Source organism: Muscardinus avellanarius (assembly GCF_963383645.1).
Source record: "Muscardinus avellanarius genome assembly, chromosome: 6".
Lineage (NCBI taxonomy): Eukaryota > Metazoa > Chordata > Mammalia > Rodentia > Gliridae > Muscardinus > Muscardinus avellanarius.
Window position 1 is genome coordinate 137,838,455 of NC_137791.1, and position 15,086 is coordinate 137,853,540.

A 15,086-nucleotide genomic window follows, 5' to 3' on the forward strand; every position below is an offset into this window, starting at 1 on the left:
CTGCAAGTCAGGGATCCCAGTACTGGGAAAGGGTGGCGGCCCCTCCTGCGGCCTCCTTCCGACTCAGTGCCCCATGTGGTCTGTGTCCGGATCTCAGTTGGGCTGCACTAGGACCCACCCTGATGAGCTCACTTTGTGTGAAGGCTCTGTCTCCAAATACGGCCACGCTCGAGGCCCGAGGGTCAGGACCTCGAGAATTCTAGGAAGACTCTCCACCAGTGCCGAGCAGGAGGGCGCCAGGGAAATAAGAACCCCAGCCCACTCTCTCCTCCCCATCTCCCGCTGGGATCCCACGTGGGGCCTGTGGGGGTGGAGGCCAGCCTGGAGGCCCGGCCAGTTCCCCTCCACACCCCGAACTCCCGCAGAGGAGGCCGGCTCCACAGCACACAACAGCTCACCTCAAGCGGGGCGAAAAAGCATCCATGCCCATCCCAGGCCACTCAGGAGGCGCACGTGTCTCAGAGCAGGCCTCCGCTTCCACAACGAGCTGTGGGGCCATGCAGCCCTCTGACCCCCAAAATGGGGCCCTCTGTCCCCCAAGCAGACCATGGGAGCCACCCACTGTCACTCTCTGTCCCCCAAAACAGACCGTGGGAGGCCTGCACTCACTCTGTCCCCCAGAACTAGCTGTGGGGGCCATGCTCCTTGGCCCCCACACACCCTCCATTCCCCAGAGTGGACCATGTGGGAGCCCACGCTCCTCCTCCAACCCCCAGCATGGGTTGTGAGGGGCCCACACTCCCTCTGTCCCCAAGAACAGGTCGTGGGGGGCCCATGCTCCTCCTCCATCCACAGAACAAGCGGCAGGGATCCACGCTCACACTCTAAACCCCCAAATAGGCCATGGGGCCATGCTCCCCTTTGTCCCTCAGAACAGGCTGTGGTGGTCCTACACCTGCCTCTGTCCTCCAATTGCTGTCCTGGGCTGTGACCAACCGGTGGCTGGGCCCAGGCCAGCACTGGGTGACACAGAAGGGGCAGGATGATGTAGGAGGGGCAGGTGATAGAGAAGGAGGAATAGACTTGGAGGAGGGGTGGGCGAGGGAGGAGGGGCAGGTGTTGGAGAAGGGGTGGTGATGGAGGAGGAGGCAGGTGATGGAGGAGGGGCAGGTGATGGAGGTGAGGTCGGCGATGGAGGAGGGGCAGGATGATGGAGGAGGGGCAGGTGATGGAGGAAGAATAGACTTGGAGGAGGGGTGGGCGAGGGAGGAGGGGCAGGTGTTGGAGAAGGGGTGGTGATGGAGGAGGGGCAGGTGATGGAAGAGGGGCAGGTGATGGAGGAGGGGCAGGTGATGGAGGAGGGGCAGGTGATGGAGGAGGGGCAGGTGATGGAGGAGGGGCAGGTGATGGAGGAGGGGCGGTGATGGAGGAGGGGCAGGTGATGGAGGAGGGGTCGGCATGGAGAAGGAGTGGTTGTTGGAGGAGGGGCGGGTGATGGAGGAGGGGCAGGTGATGGAGGAGGGGCAGGTGATGGAGGAGGGGCAGGTGATGGAGGAGGGGTCGGCATGGAGAAGGAGTGGTTGTTGGAGGAGGGGCGGGTGATGGAGGAGGGGCGGTGATGGAGGAGGGGCAGGTGATGGAGGAGGGGCAGGTGATGGAGGAGGGGCAGGTGATGGAGGAGGGGCAGGTGATGGAGGAGGGGTCGGCATGGAGAAGGGGTGGTTGTTGGAGGAGGGGTGGGTGATGGAGAAGAGGCTGACTGTGGGGTGGGGATGGGGACAGAGCCCACCCTACTGCGTCTTCCAGGACCCTGTCTCCCCTTTGCTCTTGGAAGTCAACCATGAACACGACTCCAGTGAGGCTTACTGGTCATGCTGACCCTGTCCCCTGCTCTCACCTCCACAACCAGGGTGGCCATGCCACCCATCCAGGCAAGTGAGCGCCCACCAAGTGCCAGCCTGTGAGGCAGGGTTCGGGAGTGCTGGTGACCGCAGTCAAGACCAGCATCGAATGACCGCAAGGCTTCTATGAGATGGCCACACCGTTCCCGTCAGACGACACAGCCAGGTTCTGAACGTGTCCTAAGCAAGCCAGAACCAGACATCTCAGTGCAAAGCCCGTGTCCTTCTATCCAGGCGTCTGCACTGGCCCGGGAGGACCTCCAGGACACCCAATGGCCACGTCAGGGGTGCACAGGAGAGACCTCCTGTGTTCCAGAACGTGGAAGAAGGTGGGCGAGGTGGGAGGCTGCAGCACGGACGGGTGGGCAGGCAAAGCACCACTCAGAGGCGAGCAGGCTCAAGGGGGCGTGGAGAGCCCCCCCACTCAGAGGCGAGCAGGCTCAAGGGGACGTGGAGAGCCCCCCCACTCAGAGGCGAGCAGGCTCAAGGGGGCGTGGAGAGCCCCCCCACTCAGAGGCGAGCAGGCTCAAGGGGGCGTGGAGAGCCCCCCCACTCAGAGGTGAGCAGGCTCAAGGGGGCGTGGAGAGAGCCCCCCCATAGGAACCACAGACCCCCCCACCAAGAGGCTGCGCTGGAGGAGGAGGGCTGCGGTCTGTCCTGCACCTTCTGTCCTGCGTATGGACTTTAGGACCTCAGGACAGCCCAACTCCCCCTGCAGCCCAAAGGCCAGGTGGTCTGAGCCCCTGGCCTCCTGGCCTGCTTTCCGGTGGGATAAGCCTCGGCACCCTGCCTGGCTGGAGCTGGGGCGGGGGCCGGTTCCCTGCGTTCAGCCCCATTACCTAATGCGTCCCCTTCAGAGCCAGTCACAGCCAGGGCACCACTGGCAGTGAGGCTGCGGTTTAGAGCGGCTGGCCAGCAGCAGGCGCTGTGGCGGCCTTCTTGGAGGTCCATATTTCTCAGGCCACTGGTCTGGACTCAGCTTCCATGTCCTACCCTGGGACAGCCCAGGCTTCCTGGACCCTGGCCACACACTCCCACCTGGGGTGAGCCCTGCAGGGGTGTGGGCTGGTCACTGTGTAGGCCTGGAGAGGGCTTGGGCCGGCCTGACCCCATGGCCATAGGACCAGGCCCTCCGAGCGGGTTGCAGATTCCCTTCTACACTGAGGAGCTGTGCTGGCCAGAAGCCCAGCCCTGAGGCCATGGCATTACAGCCTGCCCAGGCTGGCTCAGGCGGGAGGCTGGGCTGAAGACGGCGCGGACAGGTGTTTGGAAACATCTTTATTGTTGCAGGCAGGCAGTGGAGAGAAGGTGGGGGTCCCCCCGGGACTCAGGAGGAAGCTGTGGGCCTCCTGGAAGGCCGTACCCGGTCGTTGATCCAGTCCGCATAGTTGGCCACGCGGGTGTAGACACCTGGCTTGTTGAGCCTCCCACAACCATCACCCCAGCTGATGATACCGTACAGGTAGGCCACCCCGTTCTTCTCGCAGACCAGGGGTCCACCCGAGTCCCCCTGGGACAGAGACACAAGTCAGAGCCACCCACCAGCAGCCAGGGCCTGGCCCAGGGACATGGAGAGTCCTCCAGGGCCCCTCCTCCCCCAGCCTCCGTCCCCCCAAACGCCAGAGAGTGAGAAGCCGCAGGCACTCCCAGTGAGAGGGCCCAAGCCTGACAGCTCAGGGGACAGGCAGGCACTCACGGCACCAGAGGTGCAGAGCACAGGGCCACCCTGCGACACCACACGGCCTGGCAGCCCCTGGCAGCGCTCAGGAGACCAAGTGCCCGGCTCCCCCAACAGCTTGGCTCCACGCACTACACTGCTTCTGAGCTGTGTTGACCTCTCTGGGCTCAGTTTCCCTCCCTATAAAATGGGCCTTGCCTTGGCTTGGGTTGACATGTGACCATCACCAGGCAGCAGAGCCCTGGACCCTGGTTGGCTATTGGGATCAGTGGTGACTGATGAGCCCTTTGAAGACAGCGGACGTCTGATGTCTAACCCTGGCTGGCAGCAGGGCTGTACCCTGGTGCCTGTCGTCTGGTGTCTAACCCTGGCTGGCAGCAGGACTGTACCCAGGTGCCTCTCGTGTGACCCTGGGCTGTCTCTGTGCCGCAGCCTCCCTAATTGTTTGAGGAAGTGTTTCTGTCCCTGCTGTGAGGACGCCCTGCCTTCAGGGGCCTGGCAGCCTCCAGGACTGGGTGTCCCCGGAGCACTGGTGTGCTTTCGGTCCAAGGGTCTGTGCTGAGCCCGGCAGCCCTGTCATCTCATCCCAGGTGCAGAGGCCTGCTGTCTGGCCCGGGGGACAGGGCAGCGTACCTGGCAGGCATCGGACTTGCAGTCGAAGTAGCCAGCGCAGAACATGTTGGGGCTGATGTCGGCGCCGTACACCTCGGGGCTGCTGCACTTGTGGTCAGCGACGAGGGGCACCAGGGCCTCCCGCAGGGCGCTGGAGTAGCTGCTCGCATCTGCGGGACAGGGTGCCTAGCTGGGCGAGCTCCTGCGGCTTGCCACCGCTCCCGGGCCCCTGAGGGACCGCCCACTCACTCTCCTCCATGTGGCCCCAGCCCGCAATCTGGCACTTGTGCCCAGCGGGGAAGGAGACACCCGGCTCGGGCAGGCAGATGGGCTGGACGAACTGGGTGCGCACGGCACAGCGTTCCCCCTTCTTCTTCAGCCGGATCAGGACTGGGAAGGAGAGCGAGCGGAGGTCCTGCTGATGCAGTCCCCAGCCGCCGCCTCCCTCCCCGTCTGTGGGCCCTCCCCCTCCGGCGCCTAAGCTCATCCCTGTGCTTACCGAGGTCATGGTCACTAGGGTTGAACACGGAGTACAGGGAATACGGGACATACTTCTCGATGGCAAACGTCTGGGTCACATCCGTGGTGCGGTTGAAGAAGTGCTGGCCCAGCACCACGGAGACGCTCTCCCTGGGGGGGCTGAGCAGGCAGGTGGCAGCGGGGCCCTGGCCCTCTCCTCAGGCCCCTCGGGCACTCTCCCCTGGCCCAGGCTGAAGGAGAGGCCTGTGCAGGACTCTGATATGGGCATCGCTGGCCCATGGACAGAGTGAAGAGACAGGAGCGTGGGGTGGTAGGGCCACAGTGAGCCCAGCTCCAGGCCAGGGCTAAAGCTCAGGACTGCCCCACTAACAGCCCCGTGTGCCCTGAGCCGGGACAGTGGGTAGCGCTGCCCTGCCTGGAGGCTCTGTCTCAGCTGGGGACATACAGCCCTTCACCCCTGCAGGGCAGGGAGCCCAGGCCCCCATCAGCCGCTCTGTGCTAACTGGGCCTCAGTTTCTGCAGGGCCTCCCCTAGACCCTACTGTCCTCGTGGTCAGCATGGGACACAGAGCTGTGCCTGGTCAGTCCTAGTGTCTCAGAGCTCAGCCTCCTGTGGCAGGAGGGAGATGGGTCCCATGCCCGCTGCTGGGAGCCAGCTAAGTGGGTGGGCCTCAGTGTCCCTGGCTGGACGGTGACCTGGGGGGCTCCAATGCCATCAGTACCCACTTGTTTCCTGCCAGGTGGGCATCCCTCTAGCACCTGGGCAGGGTAAGGGATAGGGCCTGCCCCCACCCTCACACGCTCCCCGCCCTCCATCTGGAGATGGGCCATGAGGACCCTGTGCCCTGTCCCAGGGCTCTATGGAGCCTCAGTCAGGGCCCAGCTTGGGGCTGAGTGTGGAGTCCGGGGCGTGGGGAACAGGGAGCAGGTGGACAGAGGGACCAGGATGGACACATGGGAAGGCCCAGGCAGTGTGCCTGGCTGGAGGGAGGGTGGGCAGGCCAGCACTGGGCACAGATATGATGAATGGGGCTGGCGTGTGGGGCCAGGGCAGGAGGGCACTGGGTTTTGGCCGCCCAGCCCGTGGGCCAGGGTACGCACCTGTTGGAGAAGCAGTGGGCCGCCGACACCACCCAGCAGGTGTGCACCAGGCTCCCTGCACAGAAACTGTTCCCAATGTAGATGGCGGCCAGCCAGGGGTGGGAGCCGGGCAGGGAGGAGGAGCCCCCGAGGATGCGCGGGCGCAGGAACGTCCTTTTCTTGTGCCTCTTGCCACAGGTCGGGCGAGCAGCTGGGGCCGCGGACTCAGGCAGGCTCGCTAGAACCTCAGGGGCTGCGGGCTGGACTCGGGCCAGGGATTCTGGGGGCAGAGGTCACCTGGTCACAGTCCCAGCATTCCACAGGTGCTGGGACAAGGGCCCACCCTACCCGGAGCCCCGGTTTCCTCCTCTTTCAGTGACAGACGGCGAGAACCAGGCTTTCCCCATAGCCCACCCGATGGTCAAAGACCTCAGGCAGCCCCTGGGGATCTGACCCAGGCACTCCTGGTTCCCCACTCTGAAGTTGCACCACCCACCCCCCCTCCCTCCCTCCACAAGCCGCACCACAGGCTGGCAGGTGGCAGTACTCCCAGGAGAGTGCATGGTCCTTCACCACGTAGCACCAGGGCCTCTCGTCCTTGTCTGGGTTCCTGCAGGCATGGGGGAGGTCATGTAGGGGGCCTGTGGGGTGCTCCTGGTCCCCAGAGCCACACTGCTGACTCTGTGGGCCGACAGGCACCCTCTGCCCAGCACCCACCCAGGTGCAGCCTCCCGGGAGACTGGGAGCCACCCTGCCTACCCCAGAGGAGGTGCTGGGTGACCCCGGGGTGCTGACCGGCAGTAGGCATGGGGGCCCAAGCCCAGCAGGGCGGCGGCACCCACAGAGTCCACGTGCAGCTCCTGGTAGAGCAAGTCCGAGTTCCAGGCCAGGCAGTCCAGGCCCGAGGCAGCGGTGCTGGCCACGCCACGGTATTCCGTGCCGTTTCCCAGGAAGCAGCGCTCGGTGGGCACTGCGGACACAGTGAGCAGTGAGGCCAGGCTGCGATGAGGCCATCTGCACTGCGCCCGGCCCCCAAGGCCGCCCGGTGCTCACCAATGTTGCAGAGCCGCCCGGCATAGCCCGGTGGGCAGGCACAGACGCTGGTCCCCGAGTCCACGACCAGGTGGCAGCTGCCCCCGTTCAGGCAGGGGCTGTTCAGGCAAGCTGCGGGAGGGCGCAGACGCTAGGCTGGGGTCTCAGAGCCCAGCAGGTGTCTTCCTGGGCCCTGGCTCCCGGTGACCCTGGCAGCCCCTCTGCCCCTCTCAGTGGGACGGGACCCCTGTTGGGGCTCAGGACCACCCCTGCCCCCGCCATGGCTGCCCAGTGGCCATGCATACCTGTGTGCCGCGTGTCTTCGCAGCGGGCCCGGCCGCCCATGCAGTCACACTGCTCCACGCGGCCCTCGTGCACGCGGGCCCAGCGGTCCCCAGCCTCCAGATACTCGTAGCGTGTCTCGTCAAAGCACTTCTCTGCAGGGGGCTTGGTGAGCCCCACTGCCCTCCCCACGCCCTAGGCCCATGCCCGCTCCCTCCGCTCCCGGGACTTGCTTGGCCCCCAGGCCCAGCCCTCACCTACGCCGCAGTCCATGCCCGTGAAGGCCAGGGGGCAGGTGCAGTGGTAGGACACAGGGTCCTGGGTGCTGGAGCAGGTGCCCCCGTTGAGGCAGGGGCCGGAGGCACAGGGGTCCCGGGCAGCTGGGGACACAGGGGAGGTCCGGGGGCTGGGTAGGGGGCTGTCCTTCTACGACCCTAAGCTGTCCCCTCTGACACCTCAGGCAGGTGTGGGTCTGCCCCCCACCCCAGGCCCTCCCCCGGGCACCTGGGCAAGTGGCCCAAGGTCTTCACTTGGCATCCTAGAAGCCAGACCCCCACCTTGCCGGGCAACGTGGTCCACTGTGTGCCCAGGACTCCGAGTGAGCAAAGCTGCCCAACACTCCAGCCCCCACCAGGACTACGCCCCCACTCTGCCTCTCCAGGGCTCCCCGGGTGGGCACGGGGCCAGCCCTCACCACCAGAGGGTGCCTTGTCCCCACCAACAGCTGGGCAGCAAGGTCCTGCCTGGAGGGGCGTCGCCAACATCCCAGGCCACAGGGGGTCAGACCCACAGGTCCCCACTCACTGCAGGCAGGGCTGCCCTCAGTCCCTCCCAGCCCCTCCTAGCCTGGGACCCCCACCCCGACCCAGCACCCACCTGGGTCTTCCAGAGGCCGGGTGGCCTCCGCACAGTAGCCCCAGGCCCTGTCCCGGTCATAGTTGTGAGTTGTAGCACACCTGGGGACGATGCCAGGGTGACGGGCCCAGCCTGACACGGCGGCCGCAGCCCGGGTCCTTGCCCTGCTTGCCTGCACTCACCATTTCCTGCTCGGGCTCCCCTCTGAGGTGCAGGCGTGCAGCATGCGGCCGCCATAGCGGAAGGGGAAGCGGCAGGGCCGCCCGTCCTCCGTGAGCACTGTGGGAACAGGGTCAGAGGCTCCCGCAGGGCTCCACAGGCCCAGCACTCCCTGACTGGCCTCGGGCCCCTCCCAGAGCCGACCTACCCACCTTGGTCCCCAGGCCTGCCACTGGGGGGCACTGCCCTGGCTGGGGGAGGCTCCCGGCCTCCAGGCCTCCTGGCCTCCGCCTGCGGAGTGCTGTTTGCCGGGGTCTCCGTGGCCACAGAGGTGATAAGGATTGCAGGGGTGCTAGGAGTGGCCATGGCATTAGGTCCTGGGCCTTCTGTAAAGTTCTAGAAAAAGTCAGAAGGGCAGTGCCAGGTGGGTGTGGGACACCCCATACTCGGATCCATGTGGGGAGGTCGTGGCCCCGAGCCTTGGGTCCCATCCTAGGGCCTAGGATCCTGGAGCAGAGTCTGAGGGACTCAGAATCCCCCTGAGGCTCCTGCAGGCCTGTCCACTGCCCCCACCTGGAGCTCAGGTCACAGCCCAGCCAGGTCCCTGGGTCCATTTTGGGGTGGACAGGAGCAACAGGAGACCCTCAGAGGGTCTCCCATCTAATAGAGGACCAGGAAGCCCAGACCACAGAGATCCAGGCCTCAGTGGGACCCACAGCTCCAGGAGGGGCCCAGCAGGTCAGGCCCCAGGCCCCCCATGCGAGCCCAGCATCCCACCTCACCCCTGAAGGCCAGCCTTCACCCTGATCCCCATACTGGGACCCTGGCCCAGCCCCACCCCTACCCTGGGGGACCCTCTCTGCCTTGTCCTAGGCACTGCCTGGACACAGGAATCCTTGGCCACACTGCACGGGGTCAGCACTCACCCCACTGGCCTGGGGCTGGGATCCCCGAGACAGCAGCAGCAGCAGCAGCAGGAGGGGGCAGAGCCCAGGTGGGGGGCAGGGGCCAGGGACCCAGGCCCAGCGCCCCATGGCTCCTCCTGAGGGCAGCGGAGGCGGGAGGGAGCCAGCAGCCAGGCAGGCGGGGTCAAGGCCAGGTGGAAATGATTAACCCCAGTGTCCAGCACCCACCCACCTGCCCCGCACCCGCCCCTGCCCAGGCCTGGCCCACACTGGCTGGGGGTTCCAGCCCAACTGCAGGCCCCGTTGACCACAGAGCCAGCCACGATGCCTGTGAACTCTTCACAGGAGCCCGAGGTTCAGTCTCATGGCCCCCACACCCTGACCGGAGGCGGGGGTGGCACTGTTCAGAGCAGCACCAAGGGTAGGTGGCCCTGGTGGCCCACTGAGCACTGTAAACAAGCCCAGGCGGGACCCTCTGCTGGCCTGACTCGAGGGAACCCAGGACCCTCCCCACATTGCCGCCGGGCAAGCTGGGGCACTTCCTCCAGGAAGCCTTCTGACCCTGCGGTCTGTCCTGGTCAGTGCCCCTGGCCTGGGGCCGTGCTGGCACGGCAGGGCGCCAGGGACTGGCTCCCTCCTCTGGCCTGGGGCTCTGCCGGGGCTGAAGTTGGCTTGCTGAGTCCCCCAGGCCCCCGGCTCTGGGCCTCCCCTTCCACCTGAGCGGCCCTGGGTGAGCGCTGGCCCGCTCGGGAGCAGGGCCGCAGCGGGCTCAGCGCACAGCAAGGCCAGGCTCCTGCTTCCCATCCCGAGGCCCCAGCCCTGCCAGGCAGCCCACCACTGCGGCCCCTCCCTGGAAACACTGCCACCGCAGGAGGCCTCTGACAAGGCTGCCAGGACCGCCCCCATTCCAGGCCCCTCGCAGTGGCTCACGGCAGCCTGGGCCTGGCAGTGCCCAAGGAGGAGACTAGTGGCCAGCTGAGTGCCATTCCCAGGCAAGGCCTGACCACTAGTGGTCACCCCAAAGAGATGATGGAGGGGAGTAGATGCCAAAAGACCCCACACCAACCCGTGAGCAGTGTGGCGGGGACAAGATGGGGGCTGGGGGTGCAGGCCCCCTCCTCCCACCCCAAGGCTCAGCCTGGCCTCCCAAGGTGGCCTCCACTTCTCTGCACATCAAGGTCGAGGGGGTTCTGACCCTGGGACCTGGGCACCTAGCTCCCTCTCCTCAGGATCCCCTGACCTCACTCCCGGGCACTCTGCTTCTCAGGACCATCCACCTTTGGTAACAGCCCTTCATGAGGCTCCCTGAGTCCCCGGGAACCGAGCTCACCAAGGGCGGCACCTGTGCTCAGCCCTCGGCACCAGGCTGACACATGACACTCAAAATACTTTATTGGGCTGAGTTTGAACGCCGAGGGGCCACGCGGGGCTGGACAGCTAGCCCTGCGACCAGGTCTTCCTGTCCACTCCTGGCTTGGCTCTTGTGTGGCGCCCAGTGGCTGCTCCTGGGCCTCAGAGAACTCTTCCCTGGAAGGCTTGCCCCGCTGCCCCAGGAGTTCACAGACTCCCAGGCTGTCCATGTGTGAGCAGAGGCCGCGGTGGCTTGGAGGGGCCAGGTGGTCAGCTTCAGACGAAGGTGGCATGGTGCGTGTTGGCCTTGGGCTTGGCAGGCTCTCCTGGGCTGGGGCTCAGGCTGGAGTGGTCTGACGTCGGCGGCCGGCCAGCCCTTGCCCTCCTGGGGTCTGGCTGCACCCCCAGAACGTTGCCACCCAGTCTGGGTGTCACGTCAGTCACGAGGTCTACATCGATGATCTTGTTGACCGGGAGGTCTCGGCTGCGGCGGGCCCTGCCCCCTGTCACAGGGAGGAGAGAGGCGTCACCTCCTGGCCTGGCCCTAGGCTTCCAGAACCCAGTGTGCAGGCAAGCAGAACTGTCCACCCAGGGCCAGGTGGGGCTGCAGGCCAGGGCTCCCCCTAGAGGCCTCTTGTTACAGCGGCACAGCACTGCTGGCCCCTCTGAAAGTACACAGGGCCATGCCACCAGCCAGCCCAGAGTGTCAGGAGGCTTGTCTTTGGAGCAGCAAGGGGCCTGGGCCTGGGGGCTGGCGGGCCCGGGCAGCCCAGGGCATTCTACACCTGCACCACTGTGGGGGCCTCACCTCCACCCCACCCATCTGTGCAGCCCTCCTCAGCTCTGCGTCCTCCTCCTCCTCCTCCTCCTCCTCCTCCTCCTCCTCCTCCCAGAGGACATGTGGATGCCCCTGCCCAGCTCCCATGGCGTCCATGGGGACGGGGAGCTGTCCCTAGCCGGAGCCACCTCCACCCAAGGCCTTGCAGCTCAGCCCAGAAGCCCTGGAGGACAGTGCCATGGCCACTCCAAGGTGGTCCTCAGGGCCCCATGCAGGCAGGCACAGCGGGCGATCAGCAGGGGCTCATGAGTGTGGCCCAGTTTGAGAGTGGCATCTGCTCCCCACACTGAGCACTCCAAACCCCCAGACCGGGACCAGGGCAGCCTCTGGGGATAGACCCTAGCATGTCCTCTGCTGGGGACCCTCCCCTAGTGACTCGTGCTGTCTGAGGTGGGACTCTGGGGATGCGCCGCTGCCCAGCAAGCAGAACCTGACCCACGAGAACCAGAACTCCAGTCCCCACTACCAGCCGCCTGCCTCAGTGCCCCAGCTGCAGTGGGGAGGAGCCTGCCCCTGCCCTGCTCAGCCAGGCCCTCAGGCGACCACGTGGTGGCCCAAAGTCCCCGGCCCACCTCACCCTCAGCCCCAGGCTTCCAGAAATGGCTTCTACACAGCCTCGCGGAACCAACCCAGCAAGTGCAGGCCTGTGGGCAGAGGGCGCGGCGTCCTCTGAGGCCACCCAGCCCATCCTCAGACAAGTCGAGGCGGCATCAGAGGCTCCTCCTGGCTCCAGGGCGCCAGCGGCAGGGTGCTCCCTGCCCAATGGCCAAGACCGCAAATGTCCGGCCAGTGTCGCTGCTGCTCAGCAAGTACTCCCCTTAGGGAGCACCCACCCACCCCTGCTTGTCACAGGTCCCCCGGTCTCCAAGGCCAGGCTTCGGGGCCAGGAGCGGTGCCAGAGGCCACTGTCCCTCGCCAGCCCTGTGTGGCCACCTGGGCAGCCCATGTGCCCAGGATGGAGGCCCGTCTGCAGGAACGGGCAGCCCCTGCAGGGCCGAGGAAGCATACAAGCAGGGAGGGCGGCCCAGCCCGGCCCAGCCCAGCCGCGCTGAGCAAGCGCAGCCCTGGCCGTGACTCACTGCCAGCCGGCCTGCCGAGGCCTGCCCCTCCAGAGGGCCCCAGGGGTGTCTGCAACCGCGGAGTAGGTCTGGCCTCCTCCTTCCACCCTGGGAGCCTGCTTCCTCAGACCTCTGCCCAACACTCTCGAACACCCAGACTGAGGCTGAGCCAGCCTTCTGGGGCCCATGCTCCCCTCCTTGGTTCCACGTGGCTCCCCTGAGGGCGCCTGGTGGAGCCCACCCAGAAGGGAACCAGCTTTGCTCCTTTCCGGGCCTGGAGGACCCCTGCTGTCAGCCAGCCCCTCCCATTGCCTGGCCTCGAGGGTCCCCTGCTCGTCCACCGATAATGTCCTCTGGGCTGGGCCTGGGCCTCCGAGTCCACCTACCCAACCCATCTTTGAGACTCTGCGACTGAGATGGCCACAGTAGTCGGGCCCTCCTGGAGGGCAGTGTGGGGCAAGGGCCTGCAGGCTGCCGTGCTGGTGGCCTGGGGTGCTGCAGCCAGGCCCAGTGGCAGAGTCCCTCCTGCCCTGGGGACAGGCAGGTTGCATCGCAGGCCACTTGCAGCCTGTGGCGTCCACTCTGAGACCTGGCTGATGTCAGGTAGAGGCAGATGGGGCTGGGGGGGCTGGAGGACCAGGTGTCACACCCAGGCCAGGGACCTGGGGCCAGTGCTGGCCAGCGGGGTGCAGGGGCCTGGGGCCTCAGCAAGAGATGGGTGCTGGGACTGAGGAGGCGGTTCTTTGGGGAGGCTCTGGTGGAGGCTGGCCTCCAGGAGGCCAGCAGTAACGACACGGCGAGATTGGAGTGGTGTGAGTGACTCGGGCCTAGGAGTCACCCTTGCACACTTGTCCTGGGCTGGCGGAGGCAGGCCGGGCCACAGTTGCTTCAACAGGGGAGCTGTCCTGCCAGAGCTGGGGAGGTGCCCAGGAGTGGGTGAGAGGTCAGCCCGGGACTGACCATGTGAGGCAGTGGTCTGGATCACCCGGAAGTGAGGGCCAGGACCCCTGGTGGGGAACCCAGCCACAGTCCTTGGGAATGACATGCCCTTGGGGGCCCTGGCAGCTGAGAGACTGGGGCTTGATGCCTGTAGGTCAGAAGCCCAGCCCAGGGTGCCTGAGGACCCCTCCTGGAGGGCTCATGCCCAGCCCTCCTGGCAGCCCCTGAGCCTGTGTCCCCTGGGCCACCTGGGGGCTGCCGCTGCTGCAGAGCAGGGGTGCAGCCTGGCCACAACCCTGTGAGCCTGGCCTTCCTGAAGGGGCCGCGAGGGGCTTGCTGGCCTCCTTCCGCAGCCAGGACCTGACCACAGCCTCCAGTGACCACGTTCCAAGGTCCAGGCTGCTGGTTCCCGGGAGGACAGCGAAGGCTGTGCCTGGGCTGGGCGGGGGCAGTGGGATGGAGGCCTCAGAATGGGGAGGGTGCGGGGAAGGGCTGGCTGGAACGTCCATAGAGGGACATTGAAGAAGTAGGCCCTGGGAGAGCTCCAGGTGTCCCCACCCGGTCTTATGGCTGACCTGTGCTCCTGTGCTCTTGATGACCCCCAAGTGTGGGGTGGTCCTGCTACGGTCAGACCTCAAATCCCATTACCACAAACAGTTCCACAGCCCGTTCCCCTCATTAGGAGCTCTGTGTCCTTTAGGATATAATCCCAACCCCGCCAAGGATGTGCAGAAACGTGCACCGCCGCAGCAAAGAGAGCTGGCCACACGGGGAGTTGGAGTCACAGCCTCGGGCGTCCCACCAGCCCCAGGTAGCTCTAGGAAGGCAGCCTGGGACAGTTAGCAGGGCAGCGAGGCTGGCACAGGGCTGCACATCCGTTGCTCCAGCTACTTGGGAGGCTGGGGCAGGAGGATTGGAAATGCAAGGCCAGCTAGGGCAATTTAGAGAAAACCTGCCTCGAAATAAAAAATAAAAAGGGCTGGGTGTAGCACAGGGCAGAGCGCTTCCTGGCAGGCCTAGTGAGGCCCTGGTTCCACCCCAGCAACACAAAACCCAGTGAACAGCGAGGCCGGCTTCAGGCTGCCCAATCTTGGGCTGTGTTCCTGGCCCACAACCTTTCAGAGCACCTCTCCTTGGTAAGATCAGGGACAAGGCATGCCGCCCCAGCCAGGGGCCTAGGACAGCTGCCCGAGGCAAGCTCTACAGAGCGGAGAGGGGGCGCCCCCTGGCTTTCCCCACCACGTGACAGGCATTTTGCAGTTTCCTGTGTCAAGGCGCAAATATACACAAAATACACCATAGAGACCCACACACATAGATGCGCACATATCACACGGCACACACAGGCGGGCATACGTGTGCCATATGGACGGAAAACACACTGTAGATACACACCAGGCGCACACCAGGTGGACATGCACCAGGCCTGTGGGCGTCACACACACACACACACACACACACACACACACACACCCCGAGCAGCTGTCGAGATGGGCGCCAACGCCCCTTTCATTGGGAACCTCTAGCTTACGTATCAGAACACAGACGCCCAGGAGGGCGGGGCGGCCACATGCAGGCCAGCTCACACAGGTGTGGCCGTCCCCAGGCCTCTGGAGGGCTGGACCCCCAGGTGCCTTCCTCACGGTGGCCTGGCTCATGCGGTGGGCCCCGTGGGTAGCATTTCCTGCCCTGGGTAGCGGGTTGGTGACACTAAGAGGTATTTCGCGTGGTTAGCATGAGTGAACTTCCTTCAGCGCCAGGTGCAGGCTGTGTGAGCGGCTTCCCTGCAGAGAGGAGCGCCGTTTGAGCCTTATTAGGGCGCATCCAGGGTGTCCAGAAAGAGTGCACAAAGAGACTGCAGCCCCGGAGGAGCCTCTGCCTCCGGGAAGACCGGGCAGGCCGGTGTCTATGGCTGTCAGCAGCCTGGGGACAGGCTGGCGGAGCCTCAGACGCCCCTCTGTCATCTCCTCTAAGGCAC

General features: G+C 65.7%; 2 protein-coding genes across 3 annotated transcripts in view; both read right to left on the bottom strand.

The window, feature by feature from the left end:
* Positions 1 to 3,168: 3,168 nt before the first annotated feature.
* On the bottom strand, positions 3,169 to 9,052 carry HGFAC (HGF activator; the record flags this gene model as incomplete). Of its 2 annotated transcripts, none has more annotated exons than XM_080698174.1 (14): positions 3,169 to 3,351; positions 4,153 to 4,301; positions 4,381 to 4,521; positions 4,631 to 4,770; positions 5,712 to 5,970; positions 6,215 to 6,300; positions 6,486 to 6,660; positions 6,744 to 6,854; positions 7,028 to 7,159; positions 7,262 to 7,384; positions 7,881 to 7,960; positions 8,042 to 8,138; positions 8,231 to 8,414; positions 8,945 to 9,052. In XM_080698174.1, 14 exons carry the CDS (start codon positions 9,050 to 9,052, stop codon positions 3,169 to 3,171), a joined length of 1,968 nt encoding a protein of 655 aa, XP_080554300.1. The 2 variants fall into 2 exon arrangements, with proteins under 2 accessions (XP_080554300.1, XP_080554299.1); XM_080698173.1 differs by having other exon boundaries at positions 5,712 to 5,943; positions 6,167 to 6,300.
* Positions 9,053 to 10,549: 1,497 nt separating this feature from the next.
* The window catches only part of RGS12 (regulator of G protein signaling 12), a gene marked incomplete at both ends in the record, with an annotated part of 77,772 nt that continues 73,235 nt past the window's right edge, over positions 10,550 to 15,086 (bottom strand). The window contains one exon of the mRNA XM_080697424.1: positions 10,550 to 10,776. Coding sequence (XP_080553550.1) covers positions 10,550 to 10,776 — 227 coding nt within the window. The remainder of the gene's footprint in view (positions 10,777 to 15,086) is intronic.